The sequence below is a fragment of the Beta vulgaris genome, chromosome 3 (genome assembly GCF_026745355.1).
Source record: "Beta vulgaris subsp. vulgaris cultivar EL10 chromosome 3, EL10.2, whole genome shotgun sequence".
NCBI classification, from domain to species: domain Eukaryota; kingdom Viridiplantae; phylum Streptophyta; class Magnoliopsida; order Caryophyllales; family Amaranthaceae; genus Beta; species Beta vulgaris.
The window spans coordinates 8,497,771-8,521,665 of record NC_079204.1 but is presented as its reverse complement, the minus strand read 5'-3'; the positions used below and the strand labels follow the sequence as shown (position 1 = coordinate 8,521,665).

Below are 23,895 nucleotides of genomic sequence, written 5' to 3'. Positions count from 1 at the left end.
TGAAATCAATAGATAATAATGTGTCTTTAAATTAGTTGGCCTCTTAGCTTGACGTATAGAGGGTAAACGGATTGTAAGGAAACCGTCCTTAATTCCCTAACGTCCCGTTTGGTAGTCGTTAATAAATTGCGATAATGAGAATGGATTTTAAGTATAATTTTATTAGGGAAACATTCTTAAAATCTCCATGGGAAGACATTTTTTCTCTATGGGCAAGCAATCTCACCCCTAAACTTGTGGTTTTGTCTCTAAGGGGAAGCAATTTTCATTACCACTCATTACCACCTACAAGGTGGTATTGGATGGGAATGAAAATTCAAGAAGGAAAGTGGACACTTTAGGATGAATTAGCATTACCATGGGAATGAACAATAATATTTTTTTACAAATTTACACACAAATTCATTCTCATTACCACAATTTATGACCAACTATCAAACGAGCTGTTAATTATTTTGCTTCGTTTATTCCTTCTTCAAGAAGTATTTGTTTGTTTTTATAGCTTTTTCTTATAATTAACTTATTATGATTATTTTTCTTCTTATTTTTGTTTTCCTTTGTTTCTTTATTTCTTTTAATAGTAGAGAGGATTGTACGTTTATTAATTAATGTTCCTTTTTCAATGGAAAAAATAATTAATCTATTTTTATAATGCTCCTTTTTTAATGGAAAAAATAATTAATCTATCTATACTAATATATTAAAAGGCGGGACATTGATTGAGTGACCCTAAGGGTTGCCAACCCTCTTAATATTGAATTTTCATTGGTTAGGAATACATTAAAACATTATTTTTATATCTCTTATCTCCTCATTTATTACATACATATTAATATTTTATTCTAATGTGTCTAAGAGGGTTGGTAACCCTAAGGGTTACTCAAACATTTTCCTAAAAGGCGTTCCTAAGAACGTATATGTGCCACGTGTCACCCTCCCTCATCCAATAACATTCTATCCACATCTTTCTCATATAGTAAAAAAAAAAAGAATTGTTTATGTAAAGATTCAAACCCACTACCTCAAGTATGAAAGTAAGAAATCCAACCATTACTCCACCATGCCGTTATTGATTTTATAATCATAATCAATGATGACATATGAATGGAAAATACATATAATGAATAAGATGATAGTATGAGAATACTTATTTAATTCCCCTCAAAAAAAATAATAATACTTATTTAATTACTAATAAATTGTAGCAAAGAGAAAATCCGGGGTATCGCCAGGGCCTAGATACTAGTTTTTATAATATAAAAACAGATCAATTGTCTAAAAGAAGAAAGTTATCAAAACTTTTCAATCAAGAATGCATGCTATGGATTGAACTACCTAATATTAATATCCTGCAAATATGCTTGATCCATGTCTAAAGTGTTCTTAACATGAAATTGGTACGTATAAATGTATAATACTTGGTTATAATATAATGATAACAAAGCCTCACAAAATCATTTGTTTCTTGATGAAAGTTAAATATTTGGTACCAAAACAATGATATACTCTTATTTACCATCTAAGCTCCTCCAATTCAAACGTTTATTAATAATGTATATCTGTATTATTATCTAAAGCAAAATCATAAATCTTATTTGGCAAGCTCATATTAACCAAGCAATTTTAGAGCACCACCAAAACAAGGCTATCAAATACGGTATCCACGTGACACTTATGTGGATTGATTCTCGAAATTGTAATTTTTAGGGAAAAACGTTAATTGTGTTAATCTCTTTTATATAAGGGAAGGGGGGAAGAAGATGGTGTCCTTCTTTGAAATTACTAAATTACCCTTAATGATCTAGTTAATGGAATGAAAAAACTACAAAACAAAATCATTTAAAAACCCTTTTTCATTTCAACTTGCCATTTAAAAAAAAGTTTAAAATGGTATATGCATCAAATAATTCAATCAAAAAATTAAATGGACAAGATATCTATACCTTTTTTATAAGAAAATATGGTATACATAACGCGCACATGAAAAATATGAAACACTCACTACCTTTATACTCTTTAATTTAGTTAAGTCAACTCATTATTTTTGTTCTTTCTGCTCAATATTCATCCACAAAAAATTAATGTTAAGAATCACTCACAACTTTTTTTAGTTTTTTATATTAGCGAATTAGTATATCTAAATTCATCTAACTATTAAATTTTTCACATTTAAGTTTAATCGAAATAAGGTACGGATGGAATATCTAATAGAATAAGAAATTTTGAAATTAACGCAAGCATCACGTGCATATGAAGGCTAGTTATGGTATAAATGAGGCAATTAGTATCATGATTCCCGTATCATGCTTATATCAATCAATTACAATATTTAAAATATGGAAATAAAATATGTGGATGTTTAAATCATGTGCAAGTTGATCACATAAATCAAAATCATTTCTAATTTGAAAAATGTGATTTTAGGGATTGATTTTTGTCACTTCATTATTTACGGTTTCATATGATAAATAAAAAACCGAGTCAATATTTTAAAACCCTAAATCTATCACTATAAATAATATCATACTTGTATTGCATTACTACTCCAAGTTCCACGAACCCTAAAATTCTTGCCCTGAAATCAAAATTTGATATTACTCCCTCCGTTTCCTAAAGATCTTCCCTCTTTCCGTTTAAGGGTGTTTCCAAAAGATCTTCCCTCTTTTGCTTTATTCTTTATTTGGAAAAACAAATTTCCCTATTTACTCTCTCATGTCACTATCATATGGTCCACCATTACATTATTAATTCAATTTTACTCCCTTTCTCTCTCCTACTTTAACCCCTTTTATTTGTTTATTTATCTTAACCCTTTTCTCTCTCCTACTTTACTCACACCATGCCCCACACAACTTGATTTTCCTTGGTATCTGTAGGAACAGTAAGTGGGAAGATCTTTAGGAAACGGAGGGAGTATCTCTAATAGAATCATTTCTCTGGGAAAAAACACATTCTTCTTTGAATATATATATACCAGCATTCTATGCAGGCGATGCGTGCGTCGATTGTTTGAGTCTGTTCTTAATAAATTTCATTTAAATTTAATTTTAAAATTATGATTTATAATCATTGTTGTACAAACTAATGGAAAGTGATTAGAAATTGTATTGAACATTTAGATATAAGGTCTTATAGTCAATTTAAATTTATAATTTTATTAATTAAATAACCATTTTTCTAATTGCGTCAAGTTACTTTGTTAAAACTTATTTAGTTTAATTTATCATTAGAATTTTGACACCATCTTTAAACTAAGAAAGGGTATATTGTAGAAGATTTGAATATTCAATTATATATATTTAGTTAAGGACAAAAATGACTTTTTAAAGGGGGACACCATAGCTCCCCCCTTTCTCTTATATAGTTACTAGAAATTTTTTGAACGCGATGCGTGCTTGAATTTTTTTCAAAACAAAAACTCGATTTTCTCCGGCATAAGAGTCAAAATTTGAACATTAGACATACAAAGTATAATTGTTTTTATTAGTTGCAAAAATTGATTGGTTTAGTTTCTGTCACTTAAGTCTCTCACCATTTTTTTTGTTTTTTTTTTACTTTTCAAAGTATAACAACAATAAAAATAAATTTTATTGAATTTATTTATGATTTTTGATATTATAATTTTTTAGTTGATTTTTGAATTAAGTACAGTACTTCATAAATTGTAAAGAAAGTTGACACTTTGATTTCAAGTCAATTTTTTCATAGGTTGTAGTTTGTAAGTGTCTTTTTAAGTTTTTATAAAGTTTTCTCATTTTAGTGATTTGCATAACGTATATTATGCAATTTTATGATTTTAGTTGACTTGTGAGTGATTGTTATAATTATATTTTTGGTATTTTTTTTTGAAGTCTCCTTTGATTTGTAAGTGAAATTGTAATTTAGAATGGGAAGGGGGTAAAATAGACATTTCAAAAGAGGACACCATTGCTCCCCCTTCCCTTATATAATAGAGATATATATAGAGAGAGAGAGGAGGGCTCTTGTGAGAACACTTTTTTATGTGAGAACATATTTGGACATTTGGATCTAATCTAATCTAACCATCCTAAATACACTTATTAGTAATGGCATTTTCGTAATTTAGTTTAACCCTTACCCTCTTCTTCCCCTACCCCTTTCACGCTATTTTTTTTCTCTCTCTATCTTCTCTTTCTTTCTCCTCTTTGTATCGTCGTTCAGGAGTTTTAGTTCTTCAAAGTTTTAGTTCGATTATTTGCGGATTCCACATTATTTTTTCTATAAATTGTGTTGGTTACTATGATACAGCAGAGGTCATATGATATATGCAGAGGTTGTGTGGTTACTATGATACAACAGAGGATCACTATGATATATAGCAGAGGGTTGTGTTGGTTAATATGATACAACAGAGGGTCGCTATGATATATAGCAGAGGGTTGTGTTGGTTAATATGATACAACAGAGAGTCGCTATGATATACAGTAGAGGGTCACTATGATATAGCAGAGGGTCACCATGATATGGAAATAGTAAATAATAATTTAGCAAGAAAGTTCAGCAATGGAGGTTTATAGGAGGAGAGATAAGGACGTGATTGAGAGAGAGATGAACGCGTGAGAGAGAGAAAAAAGTTGTTTAGACGACTGTTTTGGATGAGAGAGGTGAAATTAGTTGGCGACTGTTTTGGATGAGAGAGGCGAAATTAGTTTAGTTTTATTGTTTGAAAAATCGTGGGCCACTTGATTAAACCTAAACCTATGGATGAGATTCTTTCTCACATAAAAAAGTGTTCTCACATAAGGAACTATTCTCACCAGATCCCAACCCTATACATATTCGTCCATTATATATATATAGAGAGGGAGTATGCCTATTACTCCTTTAAAAGAGGGGTAAACAGAAGAATAAATGGTACCAAAAAAACAGAAAGTGATGGCGATGGTTATGGTTATGCACGGTTAGTTAATCTTCTTATTTTTTACTCCCTAAAATAATATAATCCCAAATCTAAAGGATATAATTCTCATTATAATATTTTGAAGTACTCCTATTTAGAGAAATTGAGATGGAAAGGCATGAAAATCAAAAAGTTACAACTATTAATCCATTACAAAGAGTTACTACAGTACATCAGGTTAAATCTTTTGACACAATGGGTGAAAATAATGTGATCATTAATTTCTAACTAAGAGCAAATAATCATGTCAAATGTTCCTCCATAACATGCAACCACTTCTGTTAGGGTTTACCTTTGTAATTACTGATCACTCTGTACCCATCATCGCACAATAAAAAGAAAAATAACCACATTGCTAATCAGAATGTCACAAAGGTGTAGAACTATCATTCACATCTATACCAGAAAAATGATTCACATTGGTTTCCATATGCAAATGCACCACAAATTGAGCACGTACAACAGCACAACTTGTGAACAAGTCAGATTACTTTGCCTGGGTGAAAATGCCAACCAGAAACATTCAATTTTATTATTGTGAACAAGACCATGCCATGGGATAAAAGAAGAAAAGAAAAAAGGATGGCCTCAACAATCTAGAGCCAAAAAGGGAAAAAAAAAGTCCAACTTTTCATCTTATGCAGCACCACTGCCAGTAGCCAGTTAGCCACTACTAACATAAATCCTCCGAAAATTGCTCTGCAAGAATAAACCTTCCAGGGGGATCTTAAAGGTTGACGGGTTCTCGCAGGAACCTCTCCATCTGTTTTGCCCTGGTCTTAATGGACATATCAAACACTTTCTGCCCAAATTCAACCACTAGACCACCAAGAATGCTAGGATCAATCTGAAATAACCATAAGAACTCAAATATCAGATTGACAGCACAGTAACTTTTGGTTTAACAGGTTGCAGTAAAAACTATTACTTCATTTTAACATGGTAAGAGTAATTACACCACTTTCACAAAGCAAACACAGACAGATTGACACATAATCAAAAACATAAACAAGAGGCAAAAGAAAGGAAAGAAGACGTGCACACAAATGAACATACCTTCTGCTCAAGCTTGACCTTCTTACCCTGCCCAAGTATTTCCTGTAAGGTTTCCTTCAGTTCTTTCTCCTCCGAAGGAGGAAGGGGCTGGACAATAATTCCCCGACAAAGAATACGAACTTGTTAATCACAGGGTTGTACAGAAATAAAAACGACCACTTAAATTTAAAGAACACAAACAAATAACATACAATGACAGTTGTAACAATTGCCTTCAGCTCTCCCCTGTGCGCCATAGTCAATTCTGCGAATCTCTTTGCAATGCCGTCTACGTGCCTCAACCTTCCATACTCAGCCATTATAACTAAATAAAATAAAAAATCGCAGGAGATGGAGCACTTTATTAACAGTTCAATTGAAAGACTCAAAAAGAAAAAAGTATCTAACAAAAAATCCAAAACATAATTATATATCACACGATAACATCAAACTACTTTTGCACATTTACATCAGACCTTATATGAAGCCTGCACTACAATCAAAGGTTCTTATCTCATACTCTCTCGGTTTCTAAAAATTTACTCACTTCCTCAGTTCCTCTTATCACAAGAACCAGGGAAATAGGGGAGAAATTGGTGGCCAAAAATGAAAAGGGCGGGGTTAAGGAAACAGAGAAAAGTATAGAGTAAGGAGATGCAAATAATAAAGTAAAAAGTAATAGTGGGCATCATGTCCCAAAATAGAAATAGAGAGGTGACTATTTTAAAAAAAAAACGTACCAAAGAGGAAAGTGATTAAAGATTTTTGAGACAGAGGGAGTAATTGATAAGAAATATCGCAGAGAAGCCGTTTGCTCTTGCTCTTAATACTTAATAGAGGTGGGATGGGGCAGCAGCTGACAGCACAGATGACAAAGTGCAAACAAAAATTTATCCGGTCAACCCAACCAAACAAGAAATTAACGAGGTGGGATGGGGCAGCAGCTGACAGCACAGATGACAAAGTGCAAACAAAAATTTATCCGGTCAACCCAACCAAACAAGAAATTAACGGGATTGACTAAGGGAAGGTAAGTGGGTTAGTGATAGATTTTTGAGAAAGCTCTTTTATGGCCATATCAGAAAACATTGCTCGATAGTCGATTACGTTTCTGATTTTGTTCTAACCAACCAGAAACTAAAACTTTCAAATCAAGTCACGTGCACAATCGACTTGATATACACGTATATTTTAATGTAGAGACTACAGACATGTGACCTTTGATACTTAGATACTCCCTCTTCCATAAAAGATAGGCCACAATCCTATACCAACATATCCCAGTTCCCACAACAATATACCATTTCATGAATCTACTAAGCAACATATTGAACTCCTCTCGTATAACCTTTAACAATGGTTTTATCAACATTCCCAAAATAAAAATATATGGACAAGATGGAGATGTAACAATTTGAATAATGATGGGCCCTCTAGTACGGGTACTTCTTCTAAGTCACGTGACCGTACCATATCAGATACAATATGTTTCTTGTATAGACACGCGTACCCATGTCCTAAAATGTCAAAATCTTGTGTGTTTTTTGTCTCCGTACCCAAAATTTTGAACCCGTACCCGTCTTTATGCAACTTAGATGATTGGTTGTAAAATTATATTTTAACTCAATTTCTTACAAATGACACCAAATCAACTATGCCCAATTATTTAGAGATGAAAGGCGTTTCTAATTTCCCATCATACTGGGAATTGAGCATTTGATTATTCATTCCAATTTTCAGAATGTTTTGTAGCACTACTATATGATAAAATCATAAGATTAACAATTTGCTCATGCTGCCCTGGTCCAGTTAAAAAACATGCAACCTAACTACCAATGATGATTTTATAGCGAAGAAACATCTGTTAATAAACGCACAAAACCAGAAATAGGCTTATCAAAACATATTAATAACATAAAGTCATAAACTGAGATAAAAGAAACTTACCCAAAAAGTTCTTTGTAATATCTGTGAATTTTGCTTGAGTACATATGTCATCTATAGCTTTAATTCTTACACCTGCCGGTACAGACAGATCCTTTGTGAACTGAGAAAACATTGGAGATTTTTTTGTAGCTTCCACGAGGTCAAACAGCTCTGATTCAACCTTGTCCAATGCATCAGCTTTGGCAGCAGATAGATACAAAGCAGATGCGTAATTCCCAGAACCTCCAAACATAGCAAAAGGAACCTAACACATCATTGAACGAGACCAAAAACATACGATATGAGAAAAGATGGACTTACATGAAAGCAAGCTATTATTCTTTTACAAAAGCCTCCATTCATTGTATCTATCTTTAAAAAACGGATATATTCTGCTAAGATCAGAACTTCACAGAAGTATGAAGCCATAAAAAGAACGTCTATTTCACAAATTACCATGAGTCTAAGTAAACTTTTTCTTGAATGCTATGAACGATACTAAGGGGTCATTTGGTTGGAAGGTTTCAAGAAAGGGTAAGGGTTACAAAATTCATGATTCCCTTATTTAGTGTTTGTTTGATGTTTTTTTTTTCCTTTTATCCATTTTTCATTTTAGGTTAACCTATGTGCGTCTATATTGATCCCCCTAGGTTTTTGGATTCCCCCATTTTCCTATACAATATAACCACCATTGACCAACCTTGACCACCACTCAACTAACCCTACACCAACCACAACCACAACCACACAACCACTACCTAACACCCCCACCCTACAATCACCACCTTTTTGACCCACCAACCTACCATCCCTACACCAATGGAAAAACACATCCACCAAAAGAGTAAAGCCAACCATCCACGACCTTGTTTTACCAACTCAATAACCCTCCCTACACTTGTCCTCCGCCGACAACAAGAGAGACACGACTCTAGCCCACCGCTGATTCACCGCCGCCTAAATAAATAGCACCATGACCTAGCAAATCTAAGAGAAACAACCAACACATGGAGATTCTAACCACCAGAATTTTGAGAGAGAACCACGACTAGTTGTTGCCCGATCACCGGTCAACTTCGCCAACATCACTGCCAAACTGTCGGCTCGCTCAACAACACCAACACAATAGCTAGCACCACCCACGAGTGAAGAGACGGGGAAGAATTATAAAGGCAGGAAAAGGGAAAAAAATTATAACCCTTTCCTTTGTCTAACCAAACATGTTTTTTAAATGAGGGTTTTCCATTTTGTTACTCACTTTTCCCTTTTCAGATTCCTTTCCCTTAGCCTTGTTCCAACCAAACACCCTCCAAGGGTAGTAGGTCGCTTAATAGCCTTTTTCTCATGAAGGTGCAGCTGATTCAATAAGCACATTCAAAATGCTTCTAAGCCTAGGAGCCCTAAGTGTCTAGGGGAACTTGATTTGAAATGGACAAAAAAATGAACAAAGTGAAGGAATGAGTTTAACTGCATATGGGGCCATCCTCGATAAACTAGCCAAAGTTTCTGGTGAGTTTTGGGTCATCAAAAATAAGGCGTACAATAAATGTATTCGTAGATAGAGTTCTCTTGCAAGATTTCTTGTATGCAGACATGTTGACACATAGACTTAATAGACGAGAGAGCTTGGCAAAACACCGCTAGCATGTTTCACATGGTCTAGCAATCAATTTAATCAATCGCCAACCGAGAAACCAACATAAGGTGCTAATAGACACATCGATTGAATATAAATCATATTAGCACTCACAGTAACTATATTTCGACAGTCAAAATACATAACATATCAAACTCATACAACAGACGAAATTCATTTCCAAATGATGAAGGAGGTGCTTGATGGGGTTTAATGAATCAGCAATCACGTATAAGTTCATTATACTGGATACTTCTTCTCTCATCTACCATTCAAATGTTGGACTTGCCACTGGATATATACAAATTCTAGGATTGCATACATTATAAAAATAAATAGTGTTGTCAGCATATAGGCTAGCAAGGAGGAACCTCAATTAGAGGGTTCCCCTAATGTACAAGACACATCATTCTGTCCAAAATCTACAAAGTAATTGACAGGGTAATTAGTAAATTCATACTCCTGAGTACATAACCATTACAACATAAAATTCAAATTATCTTTGTTGGCTCACAAATCCTATGCCTATTACTGTGAAGTAGCACATAGTCATTGGTTTCAGATCAAGGATCTGACAGGAACAACCGTGTCCCACAGATGAAACTTTTACATAAGCAGGATCTTCTTTAGAAACACAGGATTGATGACTATATTAATTGGCTGATTCTCAACTTATTAAATAATGCATTGCTCCACCTGAATATCTCTACAATTATTGATGCCAGGTAACGGGGAAAGAAAATAGAAAGGATAGCAGGTAGCTGCAAAACTGCATTTAGGTCGGTCACAGCATCTACTCTAATCTAACAGTAAGTTAAAGAGGCACTATAATGCCGTGCCAATGATAGCAAGATAATGGTGCATGCTTCAGACACATTGGTCGCTTTAGAGGTCAGGGAATAAGATCTTCCGAAAGTAGGATTCATTTTAGTGTACTTAGTCTTCATTATATGCATTTGCCATGATTTAAAAATAGTAAAAGCCATCACATAACAAAAGCAATACCACATGCAATTTCCAAAAATAACTTACTAATCTCAACCAATGTCACTTAATTTGCAACCAACATTGAATTGTTAAATTAACCTCAGATTAAAAAAAAATGTAAAAAGTTCAAAAAAGAATTCTTATCCAAAACCAGAACCCAAGTCAGCAGGCTTACTATAACAATTAAAATACATAGGTAGGCGGGGATGAGATTCCTTACTATTTACTAAGACCTCTAGCTAGGACCACCATAGTGATGAATCACTTTGGCTCCATAAAAATGCAAAATATCAGTGTCATATCGCCTTGGGTTTAAACCATTCAAAATCATTAGTGTAGCATATCTACTAAAAACCTTAAGTTCGTCAGTCTTCTTCTGTGAGTCAAAGCACAATCAGGATCATACAAATTAAAATTATCCGCAAAGATTCTCAACTGTATATTACGGTCAGAGGAAATCATTTATGTGGCAAATGAAATAATTAATGTCAAATAATAAGTTAGAGAGAGTAAACAAAGAAAACGAGAAAGATTTAGAAAGTGAAAGTGAAAGTGAGGAAGTAAGACGATAGAAAACACAAGGAACAAGAAACTGAATGAGGTGTAAAGAGCAAACCAAAATATTAAGATATAATTATAAAAAAAAAATTAAGAAAGTACTGCAAGAAAGTGTAAATAAAAACCAGATTTTAGGATCTAAAAATAAATTTCAGAATTTTTTTATAAAGGAGGGTAAGAGAGAAAAACAAATGAAAAGGTTTCAAAATTACCTTAAAAGGAGAATAAATAAAAAGTGTTTTAGGGAAAAAGTTTGCAAAGTAAAAGGGATAGAAAAGAACAATGATAAATTCAAGTCAGTCATCTCTCATTTCCCCTCATGAACTTTTCCTGAATCGTCATTCCCCTTATCCAAGTTTTCCTATTTATTGAGATTAAGGAAATATTTTATTTCCCACCAATCCTCTAGCTAGAAAAGGTGATATGTCTGTTTGTTAGATTATCAAAAAGAACATATTTGTAAGACAATACAATCATGTTTAATATTTGTCATTGCAAATTCCTTAGCTTTATGGGAGACTAGTTGACAAGAAAACATGAGAAAAGTAGGCATATTACTACTCGATCAATCAATGTATGTAAGCATTGACTTAGGGTCATTGTGAGAAGGTTCTCAAAATGACAAGGATGAGAAGAAAAAATTTCATATACTTTAAACTGTTTTTGAACATAATGTGCCTCTTTATTCATCAAGCAATATATTCTTTCTTATTTCCCTCTATAAAACAATAGCCACTTGTGAACTTACAAGATATATATAATATATAATATCTTACATTTAGAAGAGCGATAAGATATTAGTAATCTCTCCTCTTTGCTTATTCTGTTTTTGGTCTATTTCTAGGTTTACGCAAGTGGCTCATAAGACTATTTGGTTAATGAAATTCAACAAGAGACTTGATTCGTAAAAATGCTTTTACTCCCCCTCTAGTCTCTTCTAATTTTCATCTGCAATCGTCACCAAAGTTGGATTAGCAAAAGTTGACTTTAGAGTTTAGACTAGGCTTCTTTCGGTTTATGAGCAACACCATTGCTGCAAAGCGGGAAGAAAACTTGAACTGGTTTCAAAGAAGGAAGTGCCGGGTATATGATAACCATATCAAAGACTCTAATTCAAGCTGGACACCATATTCTCCTCGCTTTTATATTGTCATCAAATTTCTTGCTTATCATTCCCCTCTAATTTTAAAACTAAATTTTCTCATTGCAGAAAGATCAGGAACCTTTCTTTCATAAGTACAAATGGATTATACTAGAAAGACACCAATAAAAAGGGCTTGCAAATAATATGACAAAGCAAAGCTTGTGGGCAAAAAATATCCTCTTTGAACCATAGAACAAACATAATGCACCATTGCACCCTTTATCTTTCAAACTTTTAGTTTCTTAATCCATCAGCATCTCTAAGTCACTGAAAAATGTCTCCATCATCCACAACATCTACCTTCTTAAGTGATCAAAACCTAGAATCACCTCACATTCATCTTTTATCAATTTAAAATCAAACATTTTAGAAGCTTAAGCTAAGTCCGAAACTCCTACATGTGTAACCAGCTAAGACATTCTTAGCGCGTCCGAGTAATCTACTTCAAAGTCAGCCACATAAATTTCAATCTAAGCTCTTTTCACATGTTTATGCTAAGCAAATAATATGCACAATACAATATGTTCATTCCAAGATGCCGTGTGTCCGAATTCAACACAGAAAACAAAATCAATCAAGGAGTACCTTAATCTTGTCCTTCTTAGCCGGAGCTGATGTAGCATAGCTTCTCTGTCAAAATTCAAAGTAGTATATAGATACTTAATCAGATTAGATTTATGCAATACAAAAACTGAATAACACAAATGCATAATCAGAAAAAAAAAAAAAAAAAAAAAACAAAATCAACAACAATCAAACGAAAAAGATGAAGAATGATACCTCAACATTGATGATGAAATTAGGGTTAAGAAGAGTGGATCTGCTAGAAACAGAATCCGATGCCAACATTTTCTGGAATAAAGGAAGGCTTGATCTCATTCGTTGAACCATCGCCATTTCTTGTTAATTATTTTAGATTTAGATTGGTAATAATCTACAATCTACAAATTCCCAGAAAGAAGAAAAAATTCAAGGGTTTTCTTCTGTTTGTGTTGTTTCACTACCCTGTTCCTCTCCGTCGACTCCACCTAAATCGCTAACTCAGCGAGGGTAACCCGTACCACACTATTCAATATTGTTATTGGGCTTCATTCACAACACTTTTTCTTTTTCTTTATGGTAATATGAAGCCCAAACCAATATTAGATGCTGGATCATCTACAAACTACAAAAGTAGATGCAATGCTATGAGAAGAACGATTTAGATTGTAACGTAGAGTTGTATCTAAGCCATACATTTTAAAATCAAGGGTCCATATTGGTGGAAGAGAAAGATTTAAGGGTGGATTTAGATGAGATAAAATTGGGGAGATTTTGGAAAGAGAATATATGAGCCATTGATTTTTTATTCAATGGTTGATATTGCTCAAACTCTACCTTGTAGAGTTATCTTACAACTCTAGAGGATCCAAACACGAATGAATTAAGAAGGGTAAGTCCTGATTGTTTGTTGGCACACTAGTTTTTGAAACCGTGTAAATTGTATGGAAGTTTTTTTTTTTCAATATGTTTGAGAAAGCAGTTTAGTTATCTTAAATGATAAGATGCTAACGTATTTAGGTGTTAAAAATGATTAGTAGTGTTTTGAGAGTATCTAAATTAAATTTCAGGTGGTTAAAATGACTTGAATAATAAGTTAAAATTTTTACCTTTTTCAAACCTGGTGACTCAAATTTGAAAAATCTTTTTTGAAATTTTGATAACAACTAATTTTGTCAAAATAATTTATTAATTTAAGCAACTAAGTTTGTCAAACAGTTAAGCTAATCAGTTAGCTTATCAGTTCCAGCATCTTATCAGTTTCAATTAACTTATCAGGTTTAGTTATTTTCAACTAGAATTGAACAAACATAGCCAATCGTATTGTGTCGGACTCGTCCGACACAATATTCTCGTCGGACAACTTCACTTGAGTTTCAGTTAGTCTTCATTTTTTTCCAGGTAGTCTTCATTTTTTTTTCAGGTAGTCTTCATTTTTTTTCATTTAGTCTTAATTCGTTTTCAATTAGTCTTCATTTTTTTCAGTTAGTCTAAATGAAAATAACTTAGATCTAAATGAAATTAACTTAGGTCTAGCTGAAAGTAACTTAGGTCTAAATGAAAGTAAGTTACCTCTAAATGAAAGTAACTTAGGTCTAAATGAAAGTAACTTAGGTCTAACTGAAAGTAACTTAGGTCTAACTGAAAGTAACTTAGGTTTAACTGAAAGTAAGTTACCTCTAAATGAAAGTAACTTAGGTCTAACTGAAAGTAACTTAGGTCTAACTGAAAGTAACTTAGGTCTAACTGAAAGTAACTTAGGTCTAAATGAAAGTAAGTTACCTCTAAATGAAAGTAACTTAGGTCTAACTGAAAGTAACTTAGGTCTAAATGAAAGTAACTTAGGTCTAACTGAAAGTAACTTAGGTCTAACTGAAAGTAAGTTAGGTCTAAATGAAAGTAAGTTAGGTCTAAATGAAAGTAAATTCGTTTTCAATTAGTCTTCATTTTTTTTCAGTTAGTCTTCATTTTTTTTCAGTTAGTCTTCATTTTTAATTCCAGTTAGTCTTCATTTTTTTCAGTTAGTCTTCATTTTTTTTTTCCAGTTAGTCTTCATTTTTTTCAGTTAGTCTTCATTTTTTCAGTTAGTCTTCATTTTTTTTCACAAGCTGAAAGAATTTACACACTAATTGAAAGAACACAGAAGACCAAATGAAAGAAAAACAACACAAGCTGAAAGAATTTACACACCAACTGAAAGAACACAGAATACCAAATGAAAGAAAAATAACACAAGCTGAAAGAATTTACACACCAACTGAAAGAACACAGAAGACTAAATAAAAGAATAAAACAACCAACTGAAAGAATAAAGTAACCAACTGAAAGGATAAAACTACCAACTGAAAGATTAGACCAACGAACTGAAAGAATAAAACAACCATATGAAAGAATGAAGTACTGTTACATAGCGTCATTATTTTTTTTGATAACAATTTTCATTGTATTCATTGATATCTCTGACTGAAGTTTTTGCTAAATTACAGTGGAAACTACAATCAGATGAAGAAAAAAAAACTTTCATCACTACAAATGCGCCAACATCTTTAAACTTCTCTAATCTATTCCTAGGTCGTGTACAGTAACTATGATCAATGATAATGGTACAATTTTTTTTGCACCTGTCAGAAGCTCAGTTAGAGGCTCACAAGCACAGCTGGTAAGAACCATATATGTACACAATCAGATGGTTTTCGTCACCTAACAAAAATTATATACTTCTCTTTTGCTCACAATCAGACTTGAAGGTGGAAGAAGATGAGTGAGCAAGATAATTGAGTTATTTAAATACAAACCAGTAGAAGAAGGAGCGTGAAGGATACGTTTGGTTGGGCTGGTCTGACCCAATATTTCACAAATTTATATTCCAATTTTATAACATGGATATAGTGAATGGCTGGGTCATAAAATGATTAGTAGTATTAAGCAATAATAAATTTCTCCTCCCCTCTCCTTTTCTCTCTCTAAAACGCTAGCCTCCCTTACCCCTTCTTCATCAATTAGGGGGCTGCCATGGATGTTTTCATCCATGGTAAGCCCCTTTTTCCTTTTTATTTTCGGTTTTTAGTTCATTTTTTTGTTTTGTTCAATAAATTAGTATCTCTTTATGAGATTTTCTCAAACCCTTTTATGGGATTTTTAGTTTCTGTTTTGGAAATCTCCTTCTCCCCTATGGGAGTTGTGAATATGGTTCTTTGGTTTTTAGGTATGAGAAATTATTCTCATTGGTTGAAATTCGAGATTCAACCTGAAGAATTAGGGTTTCACAACTTCTGTAAAATTATGGAAGACTATTGGAGTATGTTCATCCCAAAATTTCCGCATCTGCAGATCGTATGCCGAACCAGAGCGAACTCACAAATTGCATTGCTTCAGATGGAGATTTTTATTAAGGCAAAATTAAGTCAAATCTGCGATGTTTACATTTCTAGGGTGATATGTATTTCTATTAGAATTTTATGTTTTTCAGAAATGACTTGTAAGTGCCGTTTGGCGAAATATTAATGAAATCCCTTTTCTTTCTTTAAAAAAAAAAAAAAAGCAATAATAAATTTTGGATTTTTTTTTTTGTTTTCCCTAAAGTATTGTGTAGGAATTTATAAATAATTAGTAAGATATCATTTACATAAAAGTAGTGACTAGTGACATAGTAACTTGTTATTTTTATTAAGGTAATCAAAGAAAATGAAAGAGGAATACGTTATTCATCTGGGTAAAAGATTTGGTGTGACTCATTTAATTAAATAAGCAATATATATATGCATATATATATGTTCTACATTGAACTAAAATTTACGATATTGGGATCAATATTAGGGGTACCAAATAAAAAAATCACAATGGTTTAAGTTGTAGTTTATTTTAGGAGAAAACATATTATTTCATGATTTGTATTTAAATTTTTTAATTTTTTTAATGACGTTATCTTGCAGTTTTGAAAAAAATAATTTCCTAAAGGTTTATTGTTAAGGGGTTGTTCGTTATCGTTTTTTTTTTTCAATTCACAATTTTTTTTAAAAAAACAAAAATATAGAAACTATAAAAAGTAGATTTCAGATTTCTGTTGTCAGTTTTCAAAATTGACATGTTTAATATAAATATGACTAATTTTAAATTTATTATACCCCTTATATCATATGACTTTAGTATTCATAAAACAAAAAAATGAAAACCTACCGTGATGTCGAATGAGCCCTAAGTTATTTGGCTTTTTATTACCCTACTACATTCTCTCTCCGTTTCTTTTCTATCTACACGCTTTGTACTTTGGCATTATTCATATACTTCACTTTGACTATTGGTAGTGATTTATACATTAGAAAACATACCATCGTGTTGGATCTTGTTAGATTCGTTCTTCTCAATATATATTTTTTTGAATATCAATTTTTTCTTATTTTAGCTTTTACAAAAATAAAAACATTAATTGTAAAAGTTCTGTCTTGACAAGCATGAAACTCAAACCGTGTAAATTTGAAAAATAAGGTAGTACTCTCGATATATATTGGCAAATGGGCTTTGACTATTGGTAGTGATCTATACATAAGAAAATATACCATCGTGTTGGATCTTGTTAGATCCGTTCTTCTCGATATATATTATTGGAATATCAATTTTTTGTTATATTAAATTTTATGTAAATAAAAATATTAATGGTAAAAGTTCTGTCTTGACAAGCATGAAAGTCAAATTGTTTAGTTTGAAAAATAATATAGTAGTAGTAGTAGTTTAGCAAATGGGCTTTTGACATGCGGCTAGCTCACCATTTTTTTTATGTGATTATAGGAATTGTTATTTGAAATTATATTAAGCAAAAAAATCTTTAACGTACAACACGTGGCCCCCAAGCTAGGTCGTGGATTGCCAGCTGGAGATAACGCCTAAGATAAAGAGGGGTTGATGAGGATCGAACCGAAGTGGGATGGTTGGAAGGTAATTAACACCCTTGCTATAATACTTCCTCCGTTCTTTTTATATTAATATAGTTGAGTTTCTATGCTTGTCAATGCACGACTTTAACTATTAATATTGGGAAAAATTGTCAAGAATAAGTCAACCTTTGCGTTGACCGCTTTTAACAAGTCAACCTTCATTTATTCCAGTAGCAAGTAAAGCTTGTACATGAATTAGCTTTTAACAAGTTTTTTACTTATTACCTGAACAACCACTACAATTTTGTTCAGTTTTAACAGGTGTGTATTCTAGAATTCATTAAATTGTTCTCTAGAACATATTTGCACTGCTTGAATTTTATAAAAGTTCCGTGAGAAACTTAAAACTGAACAAAATTGTTGGGGTTGTTCAGGTCATAAGTAAAAAAACTCGTTCAAAGCTAATTCATGTACAAGCTTTACTTGCTACTGGAATAAATGAAGGTTGACTTGTCAAAAGCGGTCAACGTAAAGGTTGACTTATTCTTGACAAATTTTCCTTAATATTGTTTAATGCTTTTTAGTAAAAATTATAAAGTTTGATAATTAGAAAGTATATATCGAGGCAAGTCTAACAAGACCTTACATGACTATATATATTTTTCCTTATGTAAAATCACAATTGATAGTGAAATGGTGGTGGTGAATAGTGCAAAAATCTGATTATTGCAATGGAAACGGAATAGAGAAAGTATTAAATTAAAGTAAGTAAAAGAATTATATTATATAATCAAATAATAAGATGGAATAAGTTGAATGAGGTAAAATGGGGACACCTGATAGTGCAAAGTATATTATAGAACTCATTTGAAGAGTTTTACCATTGAGTTGGGTGTTTTTTTTTCGGGATAGTTCTTAAGAGTTTCTTGAAGAGAGTAAAAAAAATGAAAGAGAGAGAGGAGAGAGCGATGAAAATCAACTAGCTAGACCAAATCCAATATGAGTATTGAACTTGAAACTATACTTGAAATTGACAATACCTAAATCCTATTGTTAATGTTAAGTGCTTGTTGGCTTATTGCTAGCAGCTAGATTGTTGGTTGTGTAAATTGGTTGTTAATTTGTTATATTTATTCAATTTATTAAATTTTAATCTTTAAGAATGTACATAATAAAAGTTTGATAGTTAGTTGTAGATAATTAAGGTTTTCAATTCAAATTATTTGCCAATTGAGAATTGATAGTAGTTGTGCAAAATTAGAGTTTTAATAAGACATTGTGCGTTGTTTGTTTGTTAGTATCAATTGAAAATATTTATGTTAGTATATTGTTTGATATAAGAACTGATTTAAATGTTTGAAGGATTGCTTGGTTATTTACCTAAAAATATATTTAAATTTAAAAGTTTGTATAAATGATATTGTAAATCGATATTAAGAAACTTGTCATGAACCAATGTAATAAATTTTAAGTACTATTTGGTTTTATTATGATTTATTATTAGTTTTGGATTAATTATTTATTGAAGCACTTTATAAAAAAATTCATAGATTGATTATTACAAATTGGTCGCTGATCAATAGTGATCCACGATCCACAATTTCATAGATCCGCAATTTTTTATCTATGTATAAAATAGAGAAAAGATATTCAAAAGCTAAAAACCAAAAATAAATTTTGAAATTTATGGCGAAGCTAAGCCACATTAATAACATAAACTTTTTTATTATAAACTCATCCTAGGCCACATTTAGCACTCTCTAATCGTATGATTGTATACATGTAGTAGTATGGTGACTTGGTACAACAATAATCCATCCAACAAAACTATATTACTAATATCAAACTTATTCATGGTATGTTCTATATTCCTAAGTATACATAATCAGGTAACGAAATTCTAGCTTTCAAAAATATTACAAGCACACATATACTCCACTCACTATATACTTTTACAGTTCTATATAGTCTGTCGACTATGTCCTCTATGTGTTTCCGTATATAAACTTATTAAATGTATTTCAATATATAGTACATTTCCTCGAATACGTGGCCTGATAAATGTGATCTAGAAAGAAGGAGGCATAGCTGGAGAAGCAGCAGGAGTTAGAACATCTAACTCCATGGAAGTCATAGGAGATCCAATTGGAGCGTCGGCCACCTCAAGAGAACTAATTGGAGCACCCAACAATTGTGCAGTTTGAACTCCTGACATTGGTCCAGGTGCTGCTATTCCTGAGCTCTTTATTTCGGACAATCCTCTTCTTGGATTCTCACGTTGTGACGCACATAATTTGGGTAGAAATACACCTGCAAATTTCATTGTTTAATGTCCTTGTTAGTATAGTACATGATAAGAGGATTTGCCTAATTCTCTTTTTGATTTTGATTCTTCAAGTTATATCTAGTTATCTAGCTAGGCCTTAATCATAATTATAAAAGAAATTCAAGAACAATATATACTAGCTTCGTAGGTTGTCTAATATTTCTTTAGCTCTTAAAAATTTGCAATAATAATTTGATTTTCACACTTGTTAATGTACAATATTGACCATTAACAATTTGACTATTTATCTATAAAAAGTTAATAAAATTTTGGAATTACACATTAAAACATATCTAATAACAATTTACATATGATCATAAACGTATATACTAAAATGTGTGGTATAGTATAGTATAGAACCAAGCTTGTTTAGTAGAGGTAGTGGAGAACTCACCTTGTGACTTTGAGGTCACAAGTTCGAGTCCCACTACCTACTTATGATTGGGAGTAAAGATTCCATTAATCCCCCTACTCTCAAGTGTTAACCTGTGTAGCTGGACTGACTAAATTGCAATATATATATATTAGTCTAATAGGATCATTCTTCTTATTAAGGGGTTACAACTTACGAGTTGGGTGAAAAAAAAATGAATGTACTACCATAAGTTTTATTGCTTAGTCAAAAGTCAATTTTTGTTTTACTCGCATGAAACCGTCAATGCTATTACTAAAAGAATGCTTCAAACAACATTGAATTTTCATAAAATTTGACTAGTAACGAAAAGTAACCATTTCTTTCTCTTTTCCTTTCTCATCAACATTGTCATAATTTTACTGATCTCCTATGCGTCTTGGCAAACGGTTAATAACTGTGCGATCGCGCATAAAAGACAAACTAATTATGTTAAGAAATCAGTCATTCCTTCATTATATAAGTAATTCCAGAAAATGATAAGACTTAACTCTTAACGGCCCGTTTGGTAGTTGTTAATAAATTATGGTAATGGGAATGAATTTTAAGTGTAATTTTATTAGGGAAGCACCTTTAAAATCTCCATGGGGAGATATTTTTTCTCCATGGGCAAGCAATGTCACCCCCTAAACTTGTGTTTTTGTCTTCAAGGACAAGCAATTTTCATTACCACTCATTACCACCCTACAAGGTGGTATTGGATGGGAATGAAATTTCAAGAAGGAAAGTGGACACTTTAGGATAAATTAGCATTACCATGGGAATGGACAATGATATTTTTCACAAATTTACACATGAATTCATTCCCATTACCACCATTTATGACCAATTACCAAACGGGCCGTAAGAGTATGTCTTGCATATTATATTTATGTTTATGCAACTAAATAGATTAACAACTCGTTCATGTCTTGCATATTTGAAAGCGAAATTTGTTACCTTCACCAGCAGCAAGGTTGAAGTAGAGATCGATGACATTTGGGCACTTTTGGTAACACTGTGGGGAGCAAAGTTTTCGGGTAAAACGAGACTCAAGAAGAGAGTCGGAAGAAATTCCCAAGGTATCACGGTCTAGGCCACAAGCTTCAATACAATGATTGCTTTCAACCATGTCCTTGAGCTCATCGGTGTCGATGGCGGATGTAGTGCACTTGTATGCCTCCAAACCACTCCTCCGCACATACTTCTCTAGCACACAACGCTTACCAATAGATGATACAGCAAATGCACACGCCTCCTTGTTAAGTTGTTCACATGTTACCTCTCCTAAACACATATAAAAACAATTGTTAGCAACGGTGAACCACAAAATATACAAATCTCTAGATGAAAGGTTGTAAAATGCTAATTACTCCCTCCGTTTCACAATAAGGCACGCACGATGTTCGAAGTCGGACTTTGACTGTTAATTACTCTCAATTTATATTGATAGAAAAATTTAAAAAATAATATTATTATAGTATTTTTCAAAACGAATCCAACGGTATAATTTTTATAATTTTTGTTTATCGTATTTGGGAGATATTTGTGGTCAAAGCAAATTTTCGTAAAACGTGAATGTATTATATTTTGAAACAGAGGGAGTAACCAAGTATTATTAGCTTACCTAGGGTGCATTGGACCAAGAGGGAAGATAGGAAAGCAAGAGTTATAAGGGAAATCTTGTTGAAAAATGAAGCCATTGATTGTAATAGAATGAGCAATAATAAAAATGAATGTATATATTGTTTTTATACACTTCTATTATATTGCTAAAAAGGAATGAATGTTGTTTTTTGGAAATGCATTGTGGGATTCATAGGTATTTATAGTGGGTTACATGTAAATGTGAAAGGATTCTAAATGGAAGGTACTTGGAAATTTTGGCTCCAAACCATGGACTTCTTCAATACAATTTGATTGACGGAGAATATGAGAGTGTACAACGGGGTAATTTAAAACTCTATTGGAGAATTTCCGTCAATAAATTCGCCGTCATCAGTGGACTGGCCGTCTACTTTGGGTTGGTCTTTTTGACAGATTAGAAGCAACGAAGTTAGTTAAATTGTCATACTTGAGAGTTGATTCTTAGAGCGTTTAAAAGTATTGGGTAACTTAGATTGCTAAATGCTATTGATCTCGAATTTTTAATTATTGGTAACTTAGATTAGAAGCAACGAAGTTAGTTAAATTGTCGTCTATTCGAGAATTTCCGTCAATACTTTTTTTAATATTAGACTTATCATTGTCTAATTTTAATTTAAAAATGTGAAAGTATTGGGTCAGACCGTCTGACCCAATATTCTCGTCAGACGGGCTGAGCCCAGTTCTCTCCTCTCATCCTGCTACTTACTTTTTTTTTTACGGGCATCCTGCTACTACCTTACTCCCACAATCAATTCAATTTCCACTTTCTTTGACGGCCATGGAAATATCCACTTTCTTTGCAATTCCTGGGTTTATCCTGCTGATGTTTATCAGAAAGATCGCATATTCTTCACCAATAAGGTTATTTCCTATGATTGTCAATCTTTTTTTGTTAATCAAAAGAGCTGTAAAGCCAAGCTACATCATTTATATGCTTCAGTCTTAATATGAATGATTATAGTAGCTTCCTTAGTAGTTGTGAATGTTTAACATGGCAGACGTATCTCCCTCATCAAACACCTGCACCATTAAGCAAGTACCGAGAAGAAGAGCTAGAGATCTTGAGAGGAAAAGGAAAAGAAAATAAAATGCTAGAGGAAAACCAGGGCTTTGAATTTTTTCAGTTCTAACCGTTAGATTGGGTACGTAGGTTTGGATTGGGTACGGATGGGCTGAAACTAGGTACGTAGGTTTGGATTGGGTACGGATGGGCTGAAACTAGGTACGTGGTGGGGACGGATTTAGGGGGATAGAAACGTACCCAGTTAGTTTAATAGAATATGAAGGGCAGAAGGGCCAAAAATCAGATGTAAGGTTTTCTTAAAATTTTCAAACTCTCTCATCTGAACATCGAAGAGACTATAGACTGAAGTTCGTCGCAGCAACACCGTCGCCCACCGTCGCCGACGCCACCTCCGGCAACTCCTCCGTCGCAGCCACTAGATAATACTCGCATGAATTAAAGTCCTTTCTTGCGGTAGAAAATAGAAATGTCGATTTTTTCTTTTGATACCTCCCTTCTCTTTTCTTTTAAAAATATTATTAAGGTGTACTGTTGGAACTGGAATAGTGGAGTACAGCTGTGACTCTTTTTTTCTTACAACTCATTTATGTTAATGTTTTAAAGTGTAGTATGTAAATCCACGAGTCACTGCTGAAGTTTTCTTGATTTCTACACTTCTTCTTTATTTAATCTTTGACTTTTCAACTCTTCTACATTTTTTTGGAAGAAGATGAAAACTTTTTTTTTTTTTGACGCCAAAAAACACCCAAAATTCATTAATCAAGCAAGTCTGCAGTTACAGCATCCCCTACATCCGTAGGAACTTCTTCTAGCCATACAATCAGTTCATCCACCTCTAGACTTTTCTTAGCTAGAGAGTGGGCTACGCTATTTCCAGTTCGCCTGACTA

The 23,895-nt window shown here is 32.8% G+C and overlaps 2 protein-coding genes across 2 annotated transcripts; both read right to left on the bottom strand.

Moving 5' to 3' along the window:
- Window positions 1–5,286: 5,286 nt before the first annotated feature.
- On the bottom strand, window positions 5,287–13,257 carry LOC104888553 (ATP synthase subunit O, mitochondrial). The gene is made up of 6 exons (XM_010673573.4): window positions 12,988–13,257; window positions 12,793–12,837; window positions 7,904–8,147; window positions 6,169–6,281; window positions 5,978–6,064; window positions 5,287–5,768 (listed from the first exon to the last, which is right to left on the bottom strand). The coding sequence occupies exons 1-6, from the start codon at window positions 13,102–13,104 to the stop codon at window positions 5,649–5,651; spliced, it is 726 nt and encodes a 241-aa protein (XP_010671875.1). The 5' UTR covers window positions 13,105–13,257; the 3' UTR covers window positions 5,287–5,648.
- A 6,066-nt stretch (window positions 13,258–19,323) lies between these two features.
- LOC104888552 (hypothetical protein) lies at window positions 19,324–22,123 on the bottom strand. The gene is made up of 3 exons (XM_010673571.4): window positions 21,963–22,123; window positions 21,296–21,622; window positions 19,324–19,928 (listed from the first exon to the last, which is right to left on the bottom strand). The coding sequence occupies exons 1-3, from the start codon at window positions 22,036–22,038 to the stop codon at window positions 19,687–19,689; spliced, it is 645 nt and encodes a 214-aa protein (XP_010671873.1). The 5' UTR covers window positions 22,039–22,123; the 3' UTR covers window positions 19,324–19,686.
- Window positions 22,124–23,895: the final 1,772 nt, after the last annotated feature.